Source organism: Jaculus jaculus, chromosome 2 (assembly GCF_020740685.1).
Source record: "Jaculus jaculus isolate mJacJac1 chromosome 2, mJacJac1.mat.Y.cur, whole genome shotgun sequence".
Taxonomy (NCBI): domain Eukaryota; kingdom Metazoa; phylum Chordata; class Mammalia; order Rodentia; family Dipodidae; genus Jaculus; species Jaculus jaculus.
In genome coordinates, this window is record NC_059103.1 from 158,545,693 (window position 1) to 158,564,941 (window position 19,249).

General features: G+C 36.7%; 1 protein-coding gene across 2 annotated transcripts in view; it reads right to left on the bottom strand.

The window, feature by feature from the left end:
- Mmp16 (matrix metallopeptidase 16) overlaps positions 1–19,249 on the bottom strand; it is a 306,078-nt gene that overhangs the window by 66,901 nt on the left and 219,928 nt on the right. For both annotated transcript variants that reach the window (XM_045144394.1, XM_004656918.2), the window contains one exon: positions 1,245–1,406. In XM_045144394.1, the coding sequence (XP_045000329.1) occupies positions 1,245–1,406 (162 nt within the window). The remainder of the gene's footprint in view (positions 1–1,244; positions 1,407–19,249) is intronic.

Consider the following 19,249-nt stretch of genomic DNA (forward strand, 5'->3'; position numbering starts at 1 on the left):
CTGAGGAATAGGATATGATATCTCAAGTCAACATCTGAGCTATTTAGCTGTGTGTCTGAGACACGTCTGTTTTCTTATACCCTCAATAAAACAGAGAACACCAATAAAGTCTGTCTTTTTACCAACTTAGCCCTGACAGAATACTTATGGCTAAGATATAAAATTGAAAAACTAATGAGTGTTAAATGAAATTAGTGAACTTAAATTGTACTATTTAAAAATGCAAATTACATTCTGGTCAGTGGATATTAGCATACATATAGAACACATTTATCTTTGATCTGCAAATACGAGAAGTTACTTCCTTAATTTAGCCAAGAGTGTTTGCTGTAAGTAAATTACAGATGTCAAGTTGTTAAAAATTATGTGTGAAATAAATGTCTTTATAAAGGTCAATGATTCTATCAGGGAGTTAGGACTATAGGAAACATGCATGATAGTACTTCATTCTTTCTCTTACCTACTATTTCCTGACTGAATCCCATAAATAAAAATGATATAGCTAAAAGCTAATTTTATGTGAAGTGTTAGTAAATAGTCATCTCTTTTCTCTTCTGTATTGTATAACTTTCACTGTAATTCAGTAGTTACAATTATCCTGAAGTCAATATGTTATGTATATAAATATGTGCCATATATGCATATATATATAAATTTTTGAAATACAAAAATGATATAAATATGTATATATATACATGTATATATATCATTTTTGAATATATATATTCATTATATAAATCATTTTGCATATATATATTTTATATATAATATACATTATACATATAATATATATATAATATATATATATTCAAAAAGGATTTGTCTTAGAATTAACATGGTACCTCAGAAAGATCAAGAAAATTTGTGATTATGTTTCAGCATCTTATGAATGATTTGTAATTTTTCCACAGTTTATATGGGTTGACATATTTATTTATTATATACTTTATCTGATTTCTTAAAAGTTAAAGTACAAAAATTCTACTTGTTTGATTATAATTTTAATTAGGCTCAATAAGAAAAATTCATGTGACTAATATGTTCTGATAATCTCTGTGTTAAGATATTTGGGAGTATTGCCAATGTAGCTTCATTAATAAAAGAATTTTGTGAGTATAGCAGAAACATGTTTTTTCATATTTTTTCTGTCTTTTGTATTAGTTCATCTACTCCAAAAAAGAATACTCAGTACAAATTCCACACTTCACCATAGGCGTACACAAACAGAAACAGAGGAAACTTACCATATATTTTCTGGATGCCTTGCAAATCATCATTAGGAAGCTTGAAGTTGTCTGTTTCCATGTACTGGTAAAATGGAGCCATGATGGCCGTGGGGTCATTGGAATGCTCTAGGCCTAGAGCATGCCCCAATTCATGAACTGCTACAAGAAATAAGTCATTTCCTGCATAAATGAGAACAAAAGTGAAACTTACTATAAATACAGTCCAGGAAAATATATGATGCACAATTTCCCATGGTATATCCTCCACATGTAGCATGAATATAGCAAAAAATACCTTGGGATAGATACAATTCCTATGATCATACAGGTAGTATAGTAAGGCACAAAGGATATCCTCATTGAATGTATCAGATCCTCCTATGTGCAGAGTATGTTATAACTACTATACTTAAGTCTTTAATGTTGTAATAGCCAAGAATATAGGAGTACAATAGCACAAAATAAAACCTTGTGACTAGCAGTCATACTAACGGGGATTCTAGTCCTATTTCTGGAAATAACAATTCTAATCAATCCATTAATTATCTGAACAGTACATTTGTCTTGGAACTGTGGTAGCTCATTGAAAATTCCCACTTATGAGCAGTAGAGATGGCTTAGCATTTAAGGTACATGTGTGCCAAGCCTAAGGAACCAAATTGAATTCTCCAGGTATCATGTAAGCCAGATGAACATGGTGACGCATGCGTCTAGAGTTCATTTGCAGTGGCCAGAGGCCCTGCCATGCCCATTTTTCACTCACTCTCCCTCTCCCTCTCTGTCTCTAATAAATAAAAATAAATCTTTAAAAATTTTTTAAAAATTCATAGAAAGGAAATTCCCACTTATATTTATATAATAAAGACTAGAAAAAGTTTGGTAGAAATACTTGGGGTGGCTTTATAATCAAACCATTCCTCCTCCTCCTTCTCTTTCTTCCTTCCCATTCCATATTTATTTTAAATTTTCAGGTTTTAATATAGGGCCTCACTATGTAGCCAAGGCTTGCCTTATTCTACAATCCTCCTGCTTGAGCTCTATACTTCTGGGATCCATACCCAGCAATCTGTTGTATTTCTAATGGTTTGTTTCAAAGTGAAAGGTTTAACATGATTAGAGATAAAGTGCAAAGATTTTAATGGATGATTTTCCCATAGATGCAACTAATTTTTTAGAATATTTTCAGCACATGTCCTTAGGTATTTTTTTTTCTAATGCCCTATGGTAATTCCTTTCTAAGGTCTAGCTGTTCTTTTTTTTTTTTTTTTTTTTTTTTTTTTTTTTTTTTTTTGCACAAATCCAGGGAAATACCCCAAATATTCTCATTAGGGAAGAGTATGCCATGGAGTCTGGATGTGACATGAGCACACTGAGGATGCACCATAGAAGAATCTGTAAACTTATCTTTTTCTCAGAGAAAAAGAGACACTGGTGCTGAACAAGCACAAGTGGTTTGAAAGAAGATAGAAATTACTATATCCAACCTCAAATAGTTTATGTTTTTTTCTTGCAAAATAATTGACAGCGAAATTCAAGACAGAAAAACATTATATAGATTAGCTACAGTAACAAAATATTAAATGCCTCTACTGAAAAAGTACTATATTGAGGGCATTTTGAATATTTTACCAAGGTTTTCTTCTTTAATTCAATGTAACAATCATATGAGCACAACAGTTAATATTACAATTTTTGTTTTATAAGAGACCTGGAATTACATAAACTTTTCAAGGTTGCCCCATAAGATAAACCTGCATTCAGACTCCTCCCAGATTCTGGAGTGTGTGCCTTTAATCATAGCTATAACCACCTTAGCATGCCCAACAGATCATACAGTGTGGTCATGTGAAAACAAATTCATTCATTAAACAGTTCATTTATTCCACAAGTTTTAAATGCAGTCTATTGTGCATTAAGCACTACAGGTTGACCATAAAAGTAAAATAATGAACAAGTTAGGTCAAAAACTACCCTTAAATTAATAACACCTCTGGCATTCTCAACTGACTAGAAGCAAAGTAAAAAAAAAATAAATAAATAAATAAAGTGGATAGTACACAACATGGTACTTAGTGATGTACAAAAATAAAGCAAAGGAACAATGAAGTCAAAAGGCTAGAAACTTCATGGTATATCACTTACTTTTTTTTTAATTTTTATTTATTTATTTGAGAGTGACAGACACAGAGAGAAAGACAGATAGAGGGAGAGAGAGAATAGGCGCGCCAGGGCTTCCAGCCTCTGCAAAGGAACTCCAGACGCGTGCGCCCCCTTGTGCATCTGGCTAACGTGGGACCTGGGGAATTAGCCTTGAACCGGGGTCCTTAAGCTTCACAGGCAAGCACTTAACCGCTAAGCCATCTCTCCAGCCCTTCACTTATTTTTTTGTGTGTAATAAATCTGACATGGGTGAATGTGCGCATGTGTGTATGTGTTGTACAGATGAGGCGTATGCATATAGGTTTGCTGATGCAGCACCCTATGCACATTTGTGGAAGCCAAAGGAGAATTTTGGGTGTTTTCTCCATTGCTCATCTCTTTATCTGTTTGTTTTTGTAAGATAGAGTCTCTCACTAATGCTGGCACTTGCCATGTTCACAAATTGCAATAATTCTGTGGTCTTTGCTCCTCACAAGACTGTAATTATAGACATGCATGTCCACTCCCAGTGTTTTACAGAGGTGTTGGGGAAACTTAATGATCTGGGATCCCTTAGGCCTCAATGCTTGTGCAGAAACTTAACAACAACTGAGCCTCTCCCCAGCCTACAAATGACATTTTAGATGATATAAATAGATTGGCTTCTAGTCTCAAGCAGAGAACAGTGAACATTTTGAGTAGTAAAGGGATACAACTTGACTTCCCTCTTCCCAAGAAAACCCTGGGAAGCAGTATTAGAAAGTAAAGGCCGACTGGTGTATTCGCAGCATCACAGGGGTTTCACTGCCACTACAAGACTTGAGTAGCAAACTTCTTTAAATTTACCTTTTTCAGACTATTAGATTAATTCCACATTCCTTGAAAACGAACCCACCAACATTTGAACAGAAGTCTTTTCCTTACCTTTCCATATTATCTCTTAAGAAAGAAGGCTGAGGAGGGCACTGCTCCTACATACAATTGAACAAGAGTTCCACACTTTTGCTGCTTAAGAAATTGCCATAATACTTATGCTTTTCAGGAAAAGTGAAGAGGAAATAGGGTAGAGGAGCTCTCTCGTGAGTGCTAAATAAATTTAATTTCATTTAGCATTATTAAAGCATGAATATAATGGTTCGAGAGGACGAAAAGTGATGTAAGGATAGTCAGGCAGTGAGAAGGAAATAAAAGACTCAGAAGTTCACAGTGAAATGAATGACGCTATTTTAAAAACAGGTGCTACTTCTATTAGAAAACTACCAAAATATGTATATTGACATCATGCTGGTCACAGAAGCAAGAATACAAGCATAAGGAAATCAAGTTATTAATTGAGAGATGTTGAAAATACGTTATGAATATGTTTGGAGGTATGCAATTTGGAGAGCAGTTACTTAAGGGTTGTGCCTCAGATAATTATTCACAGGTGAGAGAAAGGCTGGGAAGAAAGGACACTGTTGTCTTTTATAAACAAAGAACAATTAATATCTGTTCTAAAATGGGCACCTTTGTATTTTCAAACCACAGTTGCATTCAAGAGAGATAGCTTGGTGGTTCAGGTGCTTGCTTGCAAAGCCTAAGGACCCAGGTTTGATTTCATCAGTACCCACATAAAGCCTGATGCATAAAGTAGTGTATGAGTCTGGAGTTCATTTAGTGGCTAGAGACCTCTGCCTCTTTCACTTTATTTCTCAAATAAATAAAATATTTTAAAAGTAGCACATTAAAAAGAAGATATAAATCTCAAAGCAATGAGCCTAACTGCTACTGTAAATAATGTCTTATAGGAAGTGGAAGTGTTAGGCCAGCTTCTGAGCATGCTCATTCCAGGAGAACTTGGGACAATTTCTGTTGGAATGCACTATTAATGGACCGAAGGTGCACTGCAAGGCATCCCTTAGGCTAAGGTTTCAATTTTATTTTTTCACACTCCTCCAACAAACCAGTTCAAAACAACCAAAGGTACACAGATTTTCTAGCAGCAACAATCCCACTTCTGGTACCAGTTTTACTGTTGTAGTTACCTTCACATTGCTGGAACAAAGCAACCAACCAAAAGCAGCTGATGGGAGGAAAGTTATTTAATATACAGTCTCAAGGGGAAGCTTCATGATGGAAGGGAAAAGATGGCATGAGCAGAAGGTAGACATCACCTCAGCCATAGCAAGTAGAAATAGCAGGAAGTGAGTGAACATACTAACATGGGCAAACTTGAGGTTAATAAACCTCAAGGTCTACCCCCAGTTACAACCTTCTCTATCAAGGTTAAATCTCTCATATTGCATTCAGCTGGGGATCAAACATTCAGAGCACAAAAGTTTCTGGGGCACAGCTAATTCAAACCAGCATACCTTTTGCTAGAAAATAATAAAAAAAATAAATAAATAAAATATAAAACAACAGGAACCCTGTTCCTAAACATGTTGAAACAAATTCTCACACTGAAGCAGATGAATATTGCTTTCATTCATACTTTAAACAGTTGGCTAATGGCAGAGATAAATTATTCAAACAATTTCAAATATCACAGGAAAATAGTCTCTTGGTCACTTTTCTTTGGCTATAAATTGAAATATATAAAGACAAAAATTACACAGGCCTAATAGCAAACAGGTAACTAATAGACAAAATAATTTCATGTATCTGTCATGAGTTCATTTGAGATTTCACTAAGCACTATTTCCAAGGTAGACCCATTTCTAATAAAAAGGAATAAAGTTTTAGAGGGAAGTTAATTAGGAATAGAATATATACTTATGAACTGTTGTACAAGCCACAGCACTCCTAATCAGAATTTTTGGTCAAATATACCAAGTAATTACCATTCTTCAGATGATTGAGAATAATGTAATTAAACATTACTTGCAGTTGTCACAGTAGTTAGAATGGTAAGTTGTTAAATACAGCACCACTCTGCCTTTTGAATTTTACTAGGAACAAAAGCTGTTGGCACATGAAGAGTTTTAGATAATTGAAATGCATCAGAGCCATTTCCTACTGCTGAAAATAATAGTTGCTTCTGTAATATATCAGTAATTCACATTATTCATGGTCTTCAATTATACTATGCCTTGATCTTATCAACAAGCAGGCAACAAAGGCAAAATCAGCCTCATGGTTCTTATCACAGAAATAGTACTTGCTTTCTTTGCAAGATTTTGAGTTTTTTATGTGTCTCTCAATTGTATGTCTAATGTCCTATCTTTTGTATACTTCAATACCATTGCTGAATATTGAACTGTATATTATGAGAGATAATGAATTATTTATAGTTTCCCATGCATGATTATATTTGTATTTGAACTTAATTTTTTTCACCCTTCCATGCATTTACTTTTGATGTTCTATGTGATGACAGATTCTGAGTGTCAATTATTACATGGCATTTTATGTATAAAAATTGTAGGACTACTCACATATCATCCTCGTGGTTCAATCAGGGGTCTGAATCAACTGCACCATGGAAAGTACCCATTGATTTTTGACCTCCCACTGCTTGCCGAAGTGGGAATTCACATGAAATTTATATTTCACATTTTCTGGCTTACATTTTTATATTTGTATGAAATATATATTTTCAATAAATCATAGCATTTCTCAATGTTTGAGTATGATATAATTGGTATTATTTTGTACCTTATCTTCTGAAACCTATTGCAACTCAGAATATATTCATTTATTTATTTTCTAGTTTTTCACTTTGTACAATATTTTATTAATCAGCAACAACTCAGTCACCTCCTCTAAGAAACCTGCCTAATTCCCCCAGTATTTAATGGCTCTGTCTCTTTATCGCTGGACTTTCATAAATAATTAGATTACAAAATGCACTATAATTGCTTTGAAAACACTTCTATTGATCCTAATACCTGATTTAAAAATTAAATGACTGACAGAACAAATTTGAACATATTTATAAAGTTATGTATTTAAATTTAAGATTTTGAATAGAAATTAAAAATTAATCACCAAATCTTTGATTAGCAGGAATTTCTCTGCTTAGAAAATTCAAAGGATAGAAATTTCTTTTTGATTCTTCACCCTGTAGGCATTTCATATAGCAGGTTTCTGTAGCAGAAAAACTAAAGGAATATGTGATCACGGGCCTCAGTAAGGGTACTATGCTCTGTCTCTTGGTCTCTGCACTCACATTGTATCAAGACTGTATTAGGTTGCTAGATAAGAACATGGAATAAATGATGATGGTATCTGACTCTTAAGGTTAAGTCACAAAATAAATCCATGACACACATCCTTGTCCTCTTTCCCCTTCCAATGTCGTGGTCCCTACCCTTTCCCTACATTTTCATCTACCTTCTCTCTTCAATTAGTCTGGAGAAACAAACTGACATGTTGTACAAACCTCTCTTAGAGAGCCCCCAAAATGACATTTTGAGACTCTCTCCCACAGTTATACAAGTGGACTTGAATGTAGAGTTACAGTTCCTCTAAGTAATCTCACAAATCTCTGAGACAGACCATCAAAGTAAGCTTCTCTTAAATTTAGTGCACTCAAAACCATGTGATATGATGATTTTTTTTAACTTTATTTTTATTTATTTATGTTTTCTTCTCTGACACAATCAGAGGATGTGGAGCCTGGCCTACCAGGAAGCCCATGGGGAAAACCAGAGTATGCACCTCAGATGTCCAGATCAAGATAAGGATTTGGTTTTATGGGCCTGGGGAGATGGCTTAGTGGTTAAGGCATTTGTCTGCAAAGCCAAAGGTGCCCCGTTCAATTTTCCAGGACCCAAGTAATCAGATGCTCAAGGAAGTGCATGCATCTGGAGTTTGTTTGCAGTGGCTGGAGGCCCTGGCATGCCCTTCTTTCTCTCTCTCCATCTCCTTCTTTTTCTCTCTCAAATAAATAAATATTTTAATAAAAATAAGGATTTGGCCACAACTTGTTCTGAGATAGAGTGATCTTGGGTAGATGTTTAAGCATCTTTTTCCAACACTTCCACCTCAAGCTGAGGAAGAATTCCTTAGCTCTTACTCCAGACACCTTCCACCAACTAAGTTAGACATAGTTTACTATGGAAATATTTTCTATCACAGTCATTCATTAGCTGTTTTTTGTCTATAGGCAAAGCAATGCCACACTGTTACCACCATGAGCAAGTATAACATGTATCTAAAAAATTATATTGTTTTATTTGATTGCAAATCAAATACATACAATACAAATACATACAAATATGACTCAGACTTTGAAGTATTTTATATTACATACTGTTATTATGACCCAACAATCAAAGTATAAAGGAAAATAAAATCCTATAGTAAAAACAAGACAACACATTAATAGTCATATGTGCTAAATAATATTACATATTTTATATGTTTTTATTTCTCATTCTGCCTCTTATCATATAAAGGTTGTTATTATTATTTTACAGATTAGGAAACTGAAATTTTAATAGATCATGTAAGTTAATCAAAATTATAATAAGAGGCAGAAGAAATTAATGCCCTAACATCGTCCAGGCTCACTACCAAGAACTCAGTGTGTTAAGAAAATATACTTCCTTTCTTTCTTTTAGCTCTGAATATTTCATATTTTAAATTATTTTCTGATTTATTTGCTTTTTTATTTATTAGAGACAGAGAGAAGGAGAGAGAGAGAGAGAGAGAGAGAGAGAGAGAATGGGCACAACGGGGCCTCTAACCACTGCAAACGAACTCTAGATGCATGTGCCTGGAGAATTGAACCTGGGTCTTTAGGCTTTACAGGCAAGCACCTTAACTGCTAAGTCATCTCTCCAGCCCTAGTTCTGAATATTTCTAAAGGTTCTAGAATGTCTATCCAAGTTGATGAGACCTACCTCATTAAGTCACACATCCAAATAATATAACAGTTATATAAGAGCTCCTTCTAGAAATCGTAATTAATGGTATTTCTTGACTCCTTTAAATTGATGGTAAACATAATTTGAAACTTACTATTTGTTTTAGTTAGCTTAAGCTACTATAACAAGATGCTACACATTGAGGAGCTTTAGCAATAGAAACTTCTTTTCTCATAAGTTGGGAGGATATAAAGTTGAAATCTATGGGTTAGCATGGTCAGGTCTGGTCGCACCAGACTTACAGACCTTCTATGAGACATCACATCATTAAGAGAGCAGGAAAGCAAAACCTGTGGTGCCTCACAAAGGTAGGATACTTGTCTCAAGAGGATCCAATCCTTATAATTGCATTTAACCCCAGTTAGTTCCTAAACGTTCTATCTCTAAAAACTACTTGGGCATTGGGGATATGGCTTCAACTTATGATTCTTGTCAGTCAGGCACTGAATTCCTGTGGGGGGGGGAAGACAGTGCAATAAAATGGATGGACTCTTTTGAACCACTGTTTTAGGGTTTTAGTCCATAGTCATAGGCTTCATCAATTCTAAGCCCATGGTAAGGCAGAATATTCTTGTGGTATGAGCAAATGACAGAGTCTAGACGAATAAGATGATAAGATAAAACAAGATAAGATGATAAGATAAAGTAAGGTAGACAAGTATAAGATACAGCTCTCATAAATACTTCCACTGGGACTTAATTTTGAATCTACCTCTCAGAAGTTTCCAGAAATTCCTAGGGGCAAAACCTTCAATACGTGAATACATGAGCCTTTGTTGTGTGTGTGTGTGTGTGTGTGTGTGTGTGTGTGTGTTGGGTTGTGGGGTTGCCACATCATATCTACACTATAACATGGGGATGCAATTCAGTCTACAGTACTTTCCTCCACACAATTCTGGCTTCTTGGAAATTTTTAGTCATTTTCATGCATCTAAATTTAATGATGCCTAAAATTTTAATTATGTCTTATAGAAAAAAGAAAACAATATGTTACATAGAAGAAGAACCAACACCACAGCAGCTGGATTAAAGTTACAGTATACAGATTTTCAGTTGTAAAATTCTATTTCAAAACATTTTGTGTGCCACTGAGCACAGTTTACTGAAAATTTCACAGCAGTCTGCATGGATGCTATTAGGTATGAAGAATAACATTAGTGTGTACCTACTAGGCACAAACTGGGCATGTAAAATTTGGGTGTAACAAATTGTAATCTAAATGGTTTTCTATCACCAATTAAAAAAAAAAAGAAGAAGAAAGAAAAAGAAAAGTATCAGCCATGATATACAAAGGACAATTTCTGTCTGAAAAACAACATTGTAAGCAACATTCCCTTTCCTCTGGCTCTTACATTCTTTCTACCACCTCTTCCACTGTGGTACCTGAGCCTTGGAGGGTGTGATAGAGATGTCTCACTTTGTGTTGAACAACAGGAGGAAGAAACTGATGACATCACATTGAAATAGAAGAGAGAATAGTTGAGATGAAGAAGGGATTCAGTAGAGGGAGGATTTAGGAGGGGAAAAACAGAGGTGGTAGTGGATATTATATTGCCTATATTTAAGGAAGTTGTCCATAAGTACTTTTTTAAAAATTTAAAGCTGGATGTTGCAGTCAGGTTTGCATTGCTGGTAGAAATCAGCCATCCAAGAGCAGCCTGTGGGAAAAGAGATATATTTTGGCTTATAGGCACAAGGGGAAGCTTCACGATGGCAGGGAAAATGATGGCAAAAGCATACGGTGGACATGACCCCTGGCCAACATAAGGTGGACCATAGCAACAGGAGCGTGTGCCACACACTGGCAAGAGGACACTGGCTATACCACCCACAAGCCCACCCCCAACAATACACTGATTCCAGGAGGTGTTAATTTCTAAGTCTCCATTAGCTGAGAACCTAGCATTCCAAACACCTAAGTTTATGAGGGATACCTGAATCAAACCACCATAGTCCACCCCAGGCCCCCAAAAGTGATAACCAACTATAATGTAAAATGCAATAAATTCATCCAACTTTAAAAGTCCCCATTGTTTTTAACCAATCCCAATTATGTTCAAACATCCCCATAATCCACAGTCTTTAACTGAGCCATAATACCAAAAAACAAGTCCCCCCCCAAACTATAATTGCATAGAATAAATATTCACACTGCAAAAGGTGGCATGGGGAATAGCAAAGAAAGATTCAACCACAACAAAATTTAAAACAATGAGGGCGAACATCAAACTCTGTAGCTTCAAGTCCATCAACTCTAGTCCATGACAAATCCCCAAGCCCCATAATTCTAACCAGCAGCATGTTTCTGGAGTTCCAATTCCACCTCTCCAGCTAAGCTACTCACAGTCTTGGAAAATTTCTTTGGGGCTGGCGGCTCTCCTTGGCAGCCATCTCATAGTCCCAACATCCCCACTGGGTCTCCACTGCAACCCACAGTTCGTGCTCACAGCTCCACTGGGCATCTCCATGCAGGCATTCAGCAAACCTACTACACACTGCCCATGGCCATTTCCAAAACTCAAGACCACGTTGAAAACTCAATGACCATCTCTTTCCTACATTTCTTATACTCCATAATACTACGTACAGTGACAATTTGTTAATCTGGGGTGGAATAAAGCAGACTTTGAAGAACAAGATACTACTTGAGCAGTCAGGCCCCTTCAAAAGAGTCTACATTATTCTTGTTGCCCCAGTGCAGGCCAGCTAGCCAAATCTCAACAGTTGTAATCTCCCAAACAATTTTCAGGTGAATGGGAAGCAGTATAGGCCCAAAGATTTCATTTTTTTTTTTCTATGCCATATCCCTCTGCTCACACCAGTCCATTTCTATACAATACAACCCTGCATAACTTCTCAGGACACAGTCATAACAGCAAGCTTTTTATACAAATGGCCTCTAGCCCAGTCCTAGCAAAGTTCTTTTGTATCTTCACAAGCCAAACCTCACTGTACATAGCTCTTACTACATTCAGGTCTTTCAGCTCTGACCAGAATACCCCATTGAGCTATACTTAGAGCACTGCAAGGCATCTCTTAGGCCAAAGTTTCACATCTTTCCACATTCCTCTTGAAAATCAGCTCCAAAAGGCCAAAGCCACACAGTCAGGTGCCAAGCAGCAAATTATACCACTCCCCAGTACCACTTTACTGTTGTAGTCAGGTTCTCATTGCTGATAGAAATCACCTAACCAAGAGTAGCTTGTAGGTAAAAGAGGTTTATTTTGGCTTACAGGCTTGAGGGGTAAGCTCCGTGATGGCAGAGGTTGGACATCACCCCTGGCCAACATTAGGTGGGCCATAGCAACAGGAGAGTGTGCCAAACACTGGCAAAGGGACACTAGCTATAATACCCATAAGCCCACCCCCAACAGTAACACTCCCTCCAGGAGGCATTAATTCTCAAATCTCCATCATCTGGGAAACTAGCATTCGGAACACCTAAGTTTATGGGAGACACATGAATCAAACTACCACACTGGATGGGTGTCAAATATTTCCAGTTTCAAATTAAATAACACCGGCTATACAGATGATATGTAAACTTCAGGTTCTGAGGAAGCTTAAGAGATTGCTTGTCTTTGATCCCCAGGACACACATTAACAGCTGGGTGTGGCCATGTACTCCATTCCCTTAGGAAAGGAGAGAATGGAAAACCAGTGGAGGCTCAGAAAAAAATGGTGAATTCTAGTATCAGTAGGAGACTGTAGCTCAACTAAGAACAGGCAGAAGAGTGGTGAAGTGGGACACCTGATGTTTGATTCTTGCCACTGCACATGAGCATGCCTCATTGTAGGCAAGCACACATACCTTACACACAAAAATACTCCACATTAAACCCAAAACATCAAATAAATACTTCAGAATAAATCAACATATTTAAAACTACTAAGGTCTATGTTATTCAGATAAGGTAGAAAGCATATGAATATATTTAGATAAAAATGTCAAAGTAGGTTAGACCATGAGTTGCTTGGACAGATATTGGTCATTTTCCCCCAGTCGCCCATGTAGCACCTTCTGGCACTACTACATGCACTGACTGCCTGGGGACTGACTCTCTTCCAACTTCCAGCCATACCATTCCATTTTACATTTCAATCACATAAGTTGTCTTCAGCAGTAGGGTCTTACCACTAGCCTTTGGTGGGTCATCAAGAACTCTGACAGAAATCTGTCTGTCTTTTAGGAAACCTTGTAGATCTCTCTGATCAAAAGCTCATTGTGGATGATAGCCACATGATGGTACTGGGAGTTACAGGTCAGTGCCCACTAAGAGAAGGAGGAAAAAGATAACTAATATGGAAGAGTTAGAGATAAGAGAGAAAGTGGGGGGGGGGGGAGAGGGAGAGAGAGAGGGGAGGAGGGAGAGGGAGGGAGGGAGGGAAGATGTAGAAGATTAAGGTTAGTCTTCATCATACCATCTCTGGTGTCTTGTGGTTCAGGTGTTCCCTGTAAGGGCCTGGTGAAGGTTCAGCCATTTGGTCTGCCTTTTAGGAAGTAGAGTTTTGTTGTACTATTGCCATTTGGGTCTAGATTTGTGTTTCCCGCCCCTTCGATGCCCTCTCCTCCCTCCCCATCCATCCTAGTGTCTAGTCCACAAGATGCTTGCTTGGTATGTAAGGTATCCTGGGTAGTTTCAGGTTAGGTGCTGTAGATGAGTGAGACTATGTGGCTTTGTGTGTGTGTGTGTGTGTGAGTGGGTAGGTTCACTGAGAATGATCTGTTCCAGGTTCAACCATTTTTCCTCCAATTTCATTGTGTCATTTTTTCTTACTGCTGTATATAATTCCATTGTGTAGATATACCACATCTTAGTTATCCATTCTTCAAGTGATGGACATCTGGGTTGATTACAGCTTTTAGCCATTACAAATTGAGCTGCTACAAACACGGTTGAGCAAATCTCTCTGGTCTTTGATTTGAAGGTTTTAGGGTAGATGCCCAGTAAGGGAATCACTGGGTCTTTGATGGAGCTGGGAAATAAGTCAGAACCATATCCAAAGCCCATTCTCTAGTATCAAGCTACCATTCATCATGGGCTACAAGAGGGCCTACACCTATTAAATTCTCTTTAAAAAAAGTAAGGGTTATCGCATTTGTCCTGGTACTCTCTGTTGGAGAATCTGCTTCTCTTTTTCAGATAGATGTAGATCCTAATGAGAGAGTCACCCCATCATACCTCAAAAAGGCCCGGCTGAAACTAAGAAAAATTGGTGAAACAAGCAAGGGTGCTGCTTTCCTGATGGACTGGAAACCAGCACAAGGGGTAAGGAGACCAACACAGAGAAAAATCAACCCCTACCAAATCAGAGAGCCAGAGCCTCAGAGGCCCCCAACACCTCAGCACTGAAGCAGACCAAAAATGAACCCAACATGGCTCAGGGAAATTTTGTGGAAGAGGGGGTGGAAAGAATGTCAGAGCCACATGTTGGGTATGCAGAGACATATGCAGAGACATTAATCCTACCCATAACTGTGGGCTACCTCCACAATGCACAATCCATATACCTCAACAAGAAGGGGCTAAGGGGAGGGGGCAGGTCATGGATGAGCCTAATAATGGTACCAAACTGACTGTATTTACTGAATACAAAACTATTTAATAAAAAAATTAAAATAAAAAAGATATTAAAAAGAAAGTTGGGAGGGCTGGAGAGATGGCTTAGCGGTTAAGCGCTTGCCTGTGAAGCCTAAGGTCCCCGGTTCAAGGCTCAGTTCCCCAGGTCCCATGTTAGCCAGATGCACAAGGGGGCGCACGCATCTGGAGTTCGTTTGCAGTGGCTCTCTCTTCCTCTATCTGTCTTTCTCCCTGTGTCTGTTGCTCTCAAATAAATAAATAAATAAAATGAACAAAAAAAAAATTAAAAAAAAAGAAAGTCGGGAAAAAATGTCAAAGTACACTTAATATTGCTCTAGGCTATAGTTCGGTTATGAAGTCTGTAGTTAGTAAAATAGACTTGTCTTATTTCAGAAACGTCTTGATGAAAACAGAAAGATGAGCTACATGAAAGAAATAGCAGCTTTTCTGTTTGCTTCCCTACTGAGTTAGTTAAGATGCTAAAAACATTCAATCCTAAGAACATTCTCACTATGTGCCATGTTATCGATTCCCGTGTGTGCTGTGTGTGCTATTCTCCTGCCCTGGGCAGTCTAGTCTGAATTCTGAGGATGATTGCAGAGACCTACTTGCCTTTCTGTACCTAGCACAAAAGAAACCAATATTAACGACTACTGATAACACAATAATTACATAATAGGTAATGTCACTTTTCAGGAACTGATTTGTATTATTTGATATATTACTGTTTTGATCATACAAATTATAATTTACATAGCAATCTTAATAATATGTGGTATAATTTCCAGATCAGCAGCCACAGTACAATATAGTTTAAAAAGTACTAATCCTCTGTTATATATAAGACAGAACTTATGGAATTATTTAACTATTTTTTGTTTATGTTTTTAAATTTATGTATTAGAGAGTGACAAAGAGAGAAAGAGGCAGAGAGAGAGAGAGAAAGAGAGAGAGAGAGAGAGAGAGAATGGGTGCATCAGGGCTTCCAGCCACTGCAAATGAACTCCAGATGCCTGTGCCCCCTTGTGCATCTGGCTAATGTGGGTCCTGGGGAGTCAAGCTTTGAACCAGAGTCCTTAGTCTTCAAAGGCAAGCACTTAACTTCTAAACTCTCTCTCCAGCCCCAACCATCTCCTTCTTCTTCTACCATTTTCCTTAATATGTGATAAACAAATGACTGTTCAACCCAGACATGGCACCAATGAAAGAACAAAGAAATGATTCCACCCAAGTGTAGCTGGTGAAACATATGTGTGCAATTAGGTTTACTTACATTAGCATTGGTAAAGAGTTGTTTAAAGAGTATAGGCAACTTGTGGGTAGCTACACTACTGAAGCAAAGGTCTTTCTTCTAGCAACTGTTGACTGCTTACATATCTACTGTGAAGAGTGAGGCCTCATGATTCCTACCCTCTCCAAGATGGAGCATTAACAATCTAATCTTGGAAAGCTCTCATGCTGTCAATTACCACTCCTGAGAGTTCAAGAAGGTAACACATATGTCACATCATTCCACCGCAACAAGACCCTTGCCAGTTTACAACCTCATGTCTTCCTCAAGCACTTACGAGCCATTTATGAATGAGACCATAAGGAAAGATCCCATCCTAGCATCCAATACATGGCCTACTTCAATCATTCAACCTCCTTCTAGACTTATGAAGGCCCATCATGACAATGTAGACTTAGGAAATATAGGGAAAGCACCAATAGTCAGCAGGGAAAGAATGCCTAGGACCCAGGGTGATGATGGGACTTATCTGAGGGCTTAGATACACTCATGTAGCTTTCTGGTGCATTTCCTCTACATAAAGAAAAACTAAAAATGATTTGAATGTTTTGATTAAAATTATCAATCCTGAAACTAGTAACATCCTTTCTAGAAGAAGTATACAAACTATAACATGCTACAACAATAATGAAAACTTAATAAGAAATCAAGTAGGAAAAATTGGAGAAATACCCTAGTGGACTTGTTGCACAATGAATTCCCAGAGCTGGTATGCATGTCTGTTAGAGTGAACCTACATAGTGTGTTTCTCTGGGTGTGTTGACATGACCAGAAGCAACTGACGTATACCTAAGTACAATTATTTGAATCCTGGAAGTAGAAGTAGATCAAAGAATTACAAATGTGAAGCGGGCACTATTTTTCTTGTTTTCTATTTATTGCTTTAGTTTTGTACCACTTGATAATTCACTTCTATCATGTTGTAGGCCTAATGGTTTAGGTACATATAATTTTCTTATTTCAAAAAAAAAAAAAAAACAAAAATAATGCTCCAGTGTTTAGATAGTAGCTTATTTACAATTTACAAGGGAATTTGTTTCCATACAACATGAATCCACAGTCCAACCATGGAGGTGAGTAAGGGACACCATCATGGCTTCCCTGTGGATCATCGTGAGCTCCTGATGGCGACCCTTTTTGACTGAATTGCTTCTCCAGAACAACCCATTTTTTTTCTTTACAGCAATAAAACCTAACAATATTTTTCTGAGAAATCTTTTCATACTTTTTCCTGAAGAAATAGTAGTTGCTTGTGCTGTACAACTCATGTATTTCTCCCCCACAAAAATAATCTATGGGAAAAACTGTAAAAAAGACAGAAATGCTTACTTGACTGAGGATTTAATTGTAATAATAAATTTCCATAGCAGGCTTCCTGTTTATAAATACATATAAACAAAATACACATATGTTGATGTATGCATTTGTTTGTCTTTGCCATACTTGCATATCATGTATGCCAATGAAAAAATGTTGGCAATAATTTACTGGTACATCTTATAGAGTGATATGCCAGAGTTAGAAATTAAAAACTTAGAAATTTGTGGCTAAATAGTTAAATGTGTTTGCCTTTTATCACCTCTCATTTCAGAACAGTGATTTCAACTCATAATTATGTACTAAGACCAAACTGTAAAACTTTGTTTCATCAATAAATTATCCTTCCCTGGGTGTGGTGGCACACTCCTTTAATACCAGAATGTGAGAGGCAGAAGTAGGAGGATTTCCAAGAGATTGAGGTCACCTTGAAACTGTAAAGTGAATTCCAGGACAGCCTGAATGAGATCCTTCCTTAAAATACATATATACTGAAATTCAATGTCACTAACTTGATAATTATTTTCATAGTTGATGTAAATGATGGTAAGAGGAGCTAACTCCTCAAAGTTATATGAGCAAAGTAGTAGACTTTAACATATACATGTATACAGCACATAGGAATGAAATCATAAGATTCATGGACAGTCTTATATTCATATAGCCAATTTTAAATAAGCTATTTCTGGGCCTTGGAAAAGGATGTGATGCCACCTAAATGCCTTCCTTATCTGCTTTCTTTGGTTTGCTTTTTGATTTTTGAATCCGAAATAGCATGGTAAAAATGGAACTGAAAATGAATGGGCATTTCTTCTTTTAATAATAGATGAGATTTATATCAACTTGTGATTTATTCAACATATTCTATATTTAAAGCTAATATTAAAATAGCAAAATATCTTGCCTTATTTTTAAATAAACAAATATAAGAAAGGGCAGAATCTTAGCTTAGGAGTTGGCAGAATATTCTGTTGGCAGCATGGTTGAGAATTTCAAATGTTCTGAATAATGTTTTCTTTCTAGGATTCATGACTTGGAAGGGAATGATAATTTCAATGTCTATATATATCTTGTCAAATCTTTTGGTTTCTCCGTGTACATTTTGTAAGTTAAGAATTGAATAAAACACCTATGTTTCATGAATTTTACATATTTTGTGAAAAGAAACTCTATTTACCTCACTGTAGTTCTCCAACACACCTAAAATTGTAATAAAAATAATGACTAAAAACAGGCAAGGCAAATAAAATCCTGATTTTGAGGTTCATTTACTTTTAATTATCCTTCAAAGGATATAATGAATAAGGAAGTGGGTTTTTCATTTAATCAAAAGGAATGAAAATTAACATTAATGGATATCACACTATTCCCTAGAATGACATCCTCACAAAAATACTCCAGGTAAACACCTTTACCACACACATCACCTGAAGAAACAAAGGGTGGTCATGTCTAGATTTATTTGAAACCAGTCCTTTTCCTGTACAGAATATGGCTGAAATTATTCATTATATATAGACACATATAAACAATAAATTTGCCTTGAGTCAAGGCATAGCATAAACTAAAATAGAAGACACTAGAGCAAACACACTGGAAAAGAAGGAAAGCCATGCTGATGAAAAAAGGAATGTAATTCCCTTTAGTGCCTGCTCATTAACTGTTTCCACCAGGCCTTTTTTTTTTTTTTTTAATAATTGTATTGGGAACTTTAATATAAGAATATACTGCAAGTTGGTCCCATTCTTATTGGGTTATGCTCATTTATCCCTTCTACCCAGGCCACCACCCACTGAGGGCCTTCTTCAGTGGGGTTAAAAGAAGTGGTCATGAATCCACCCG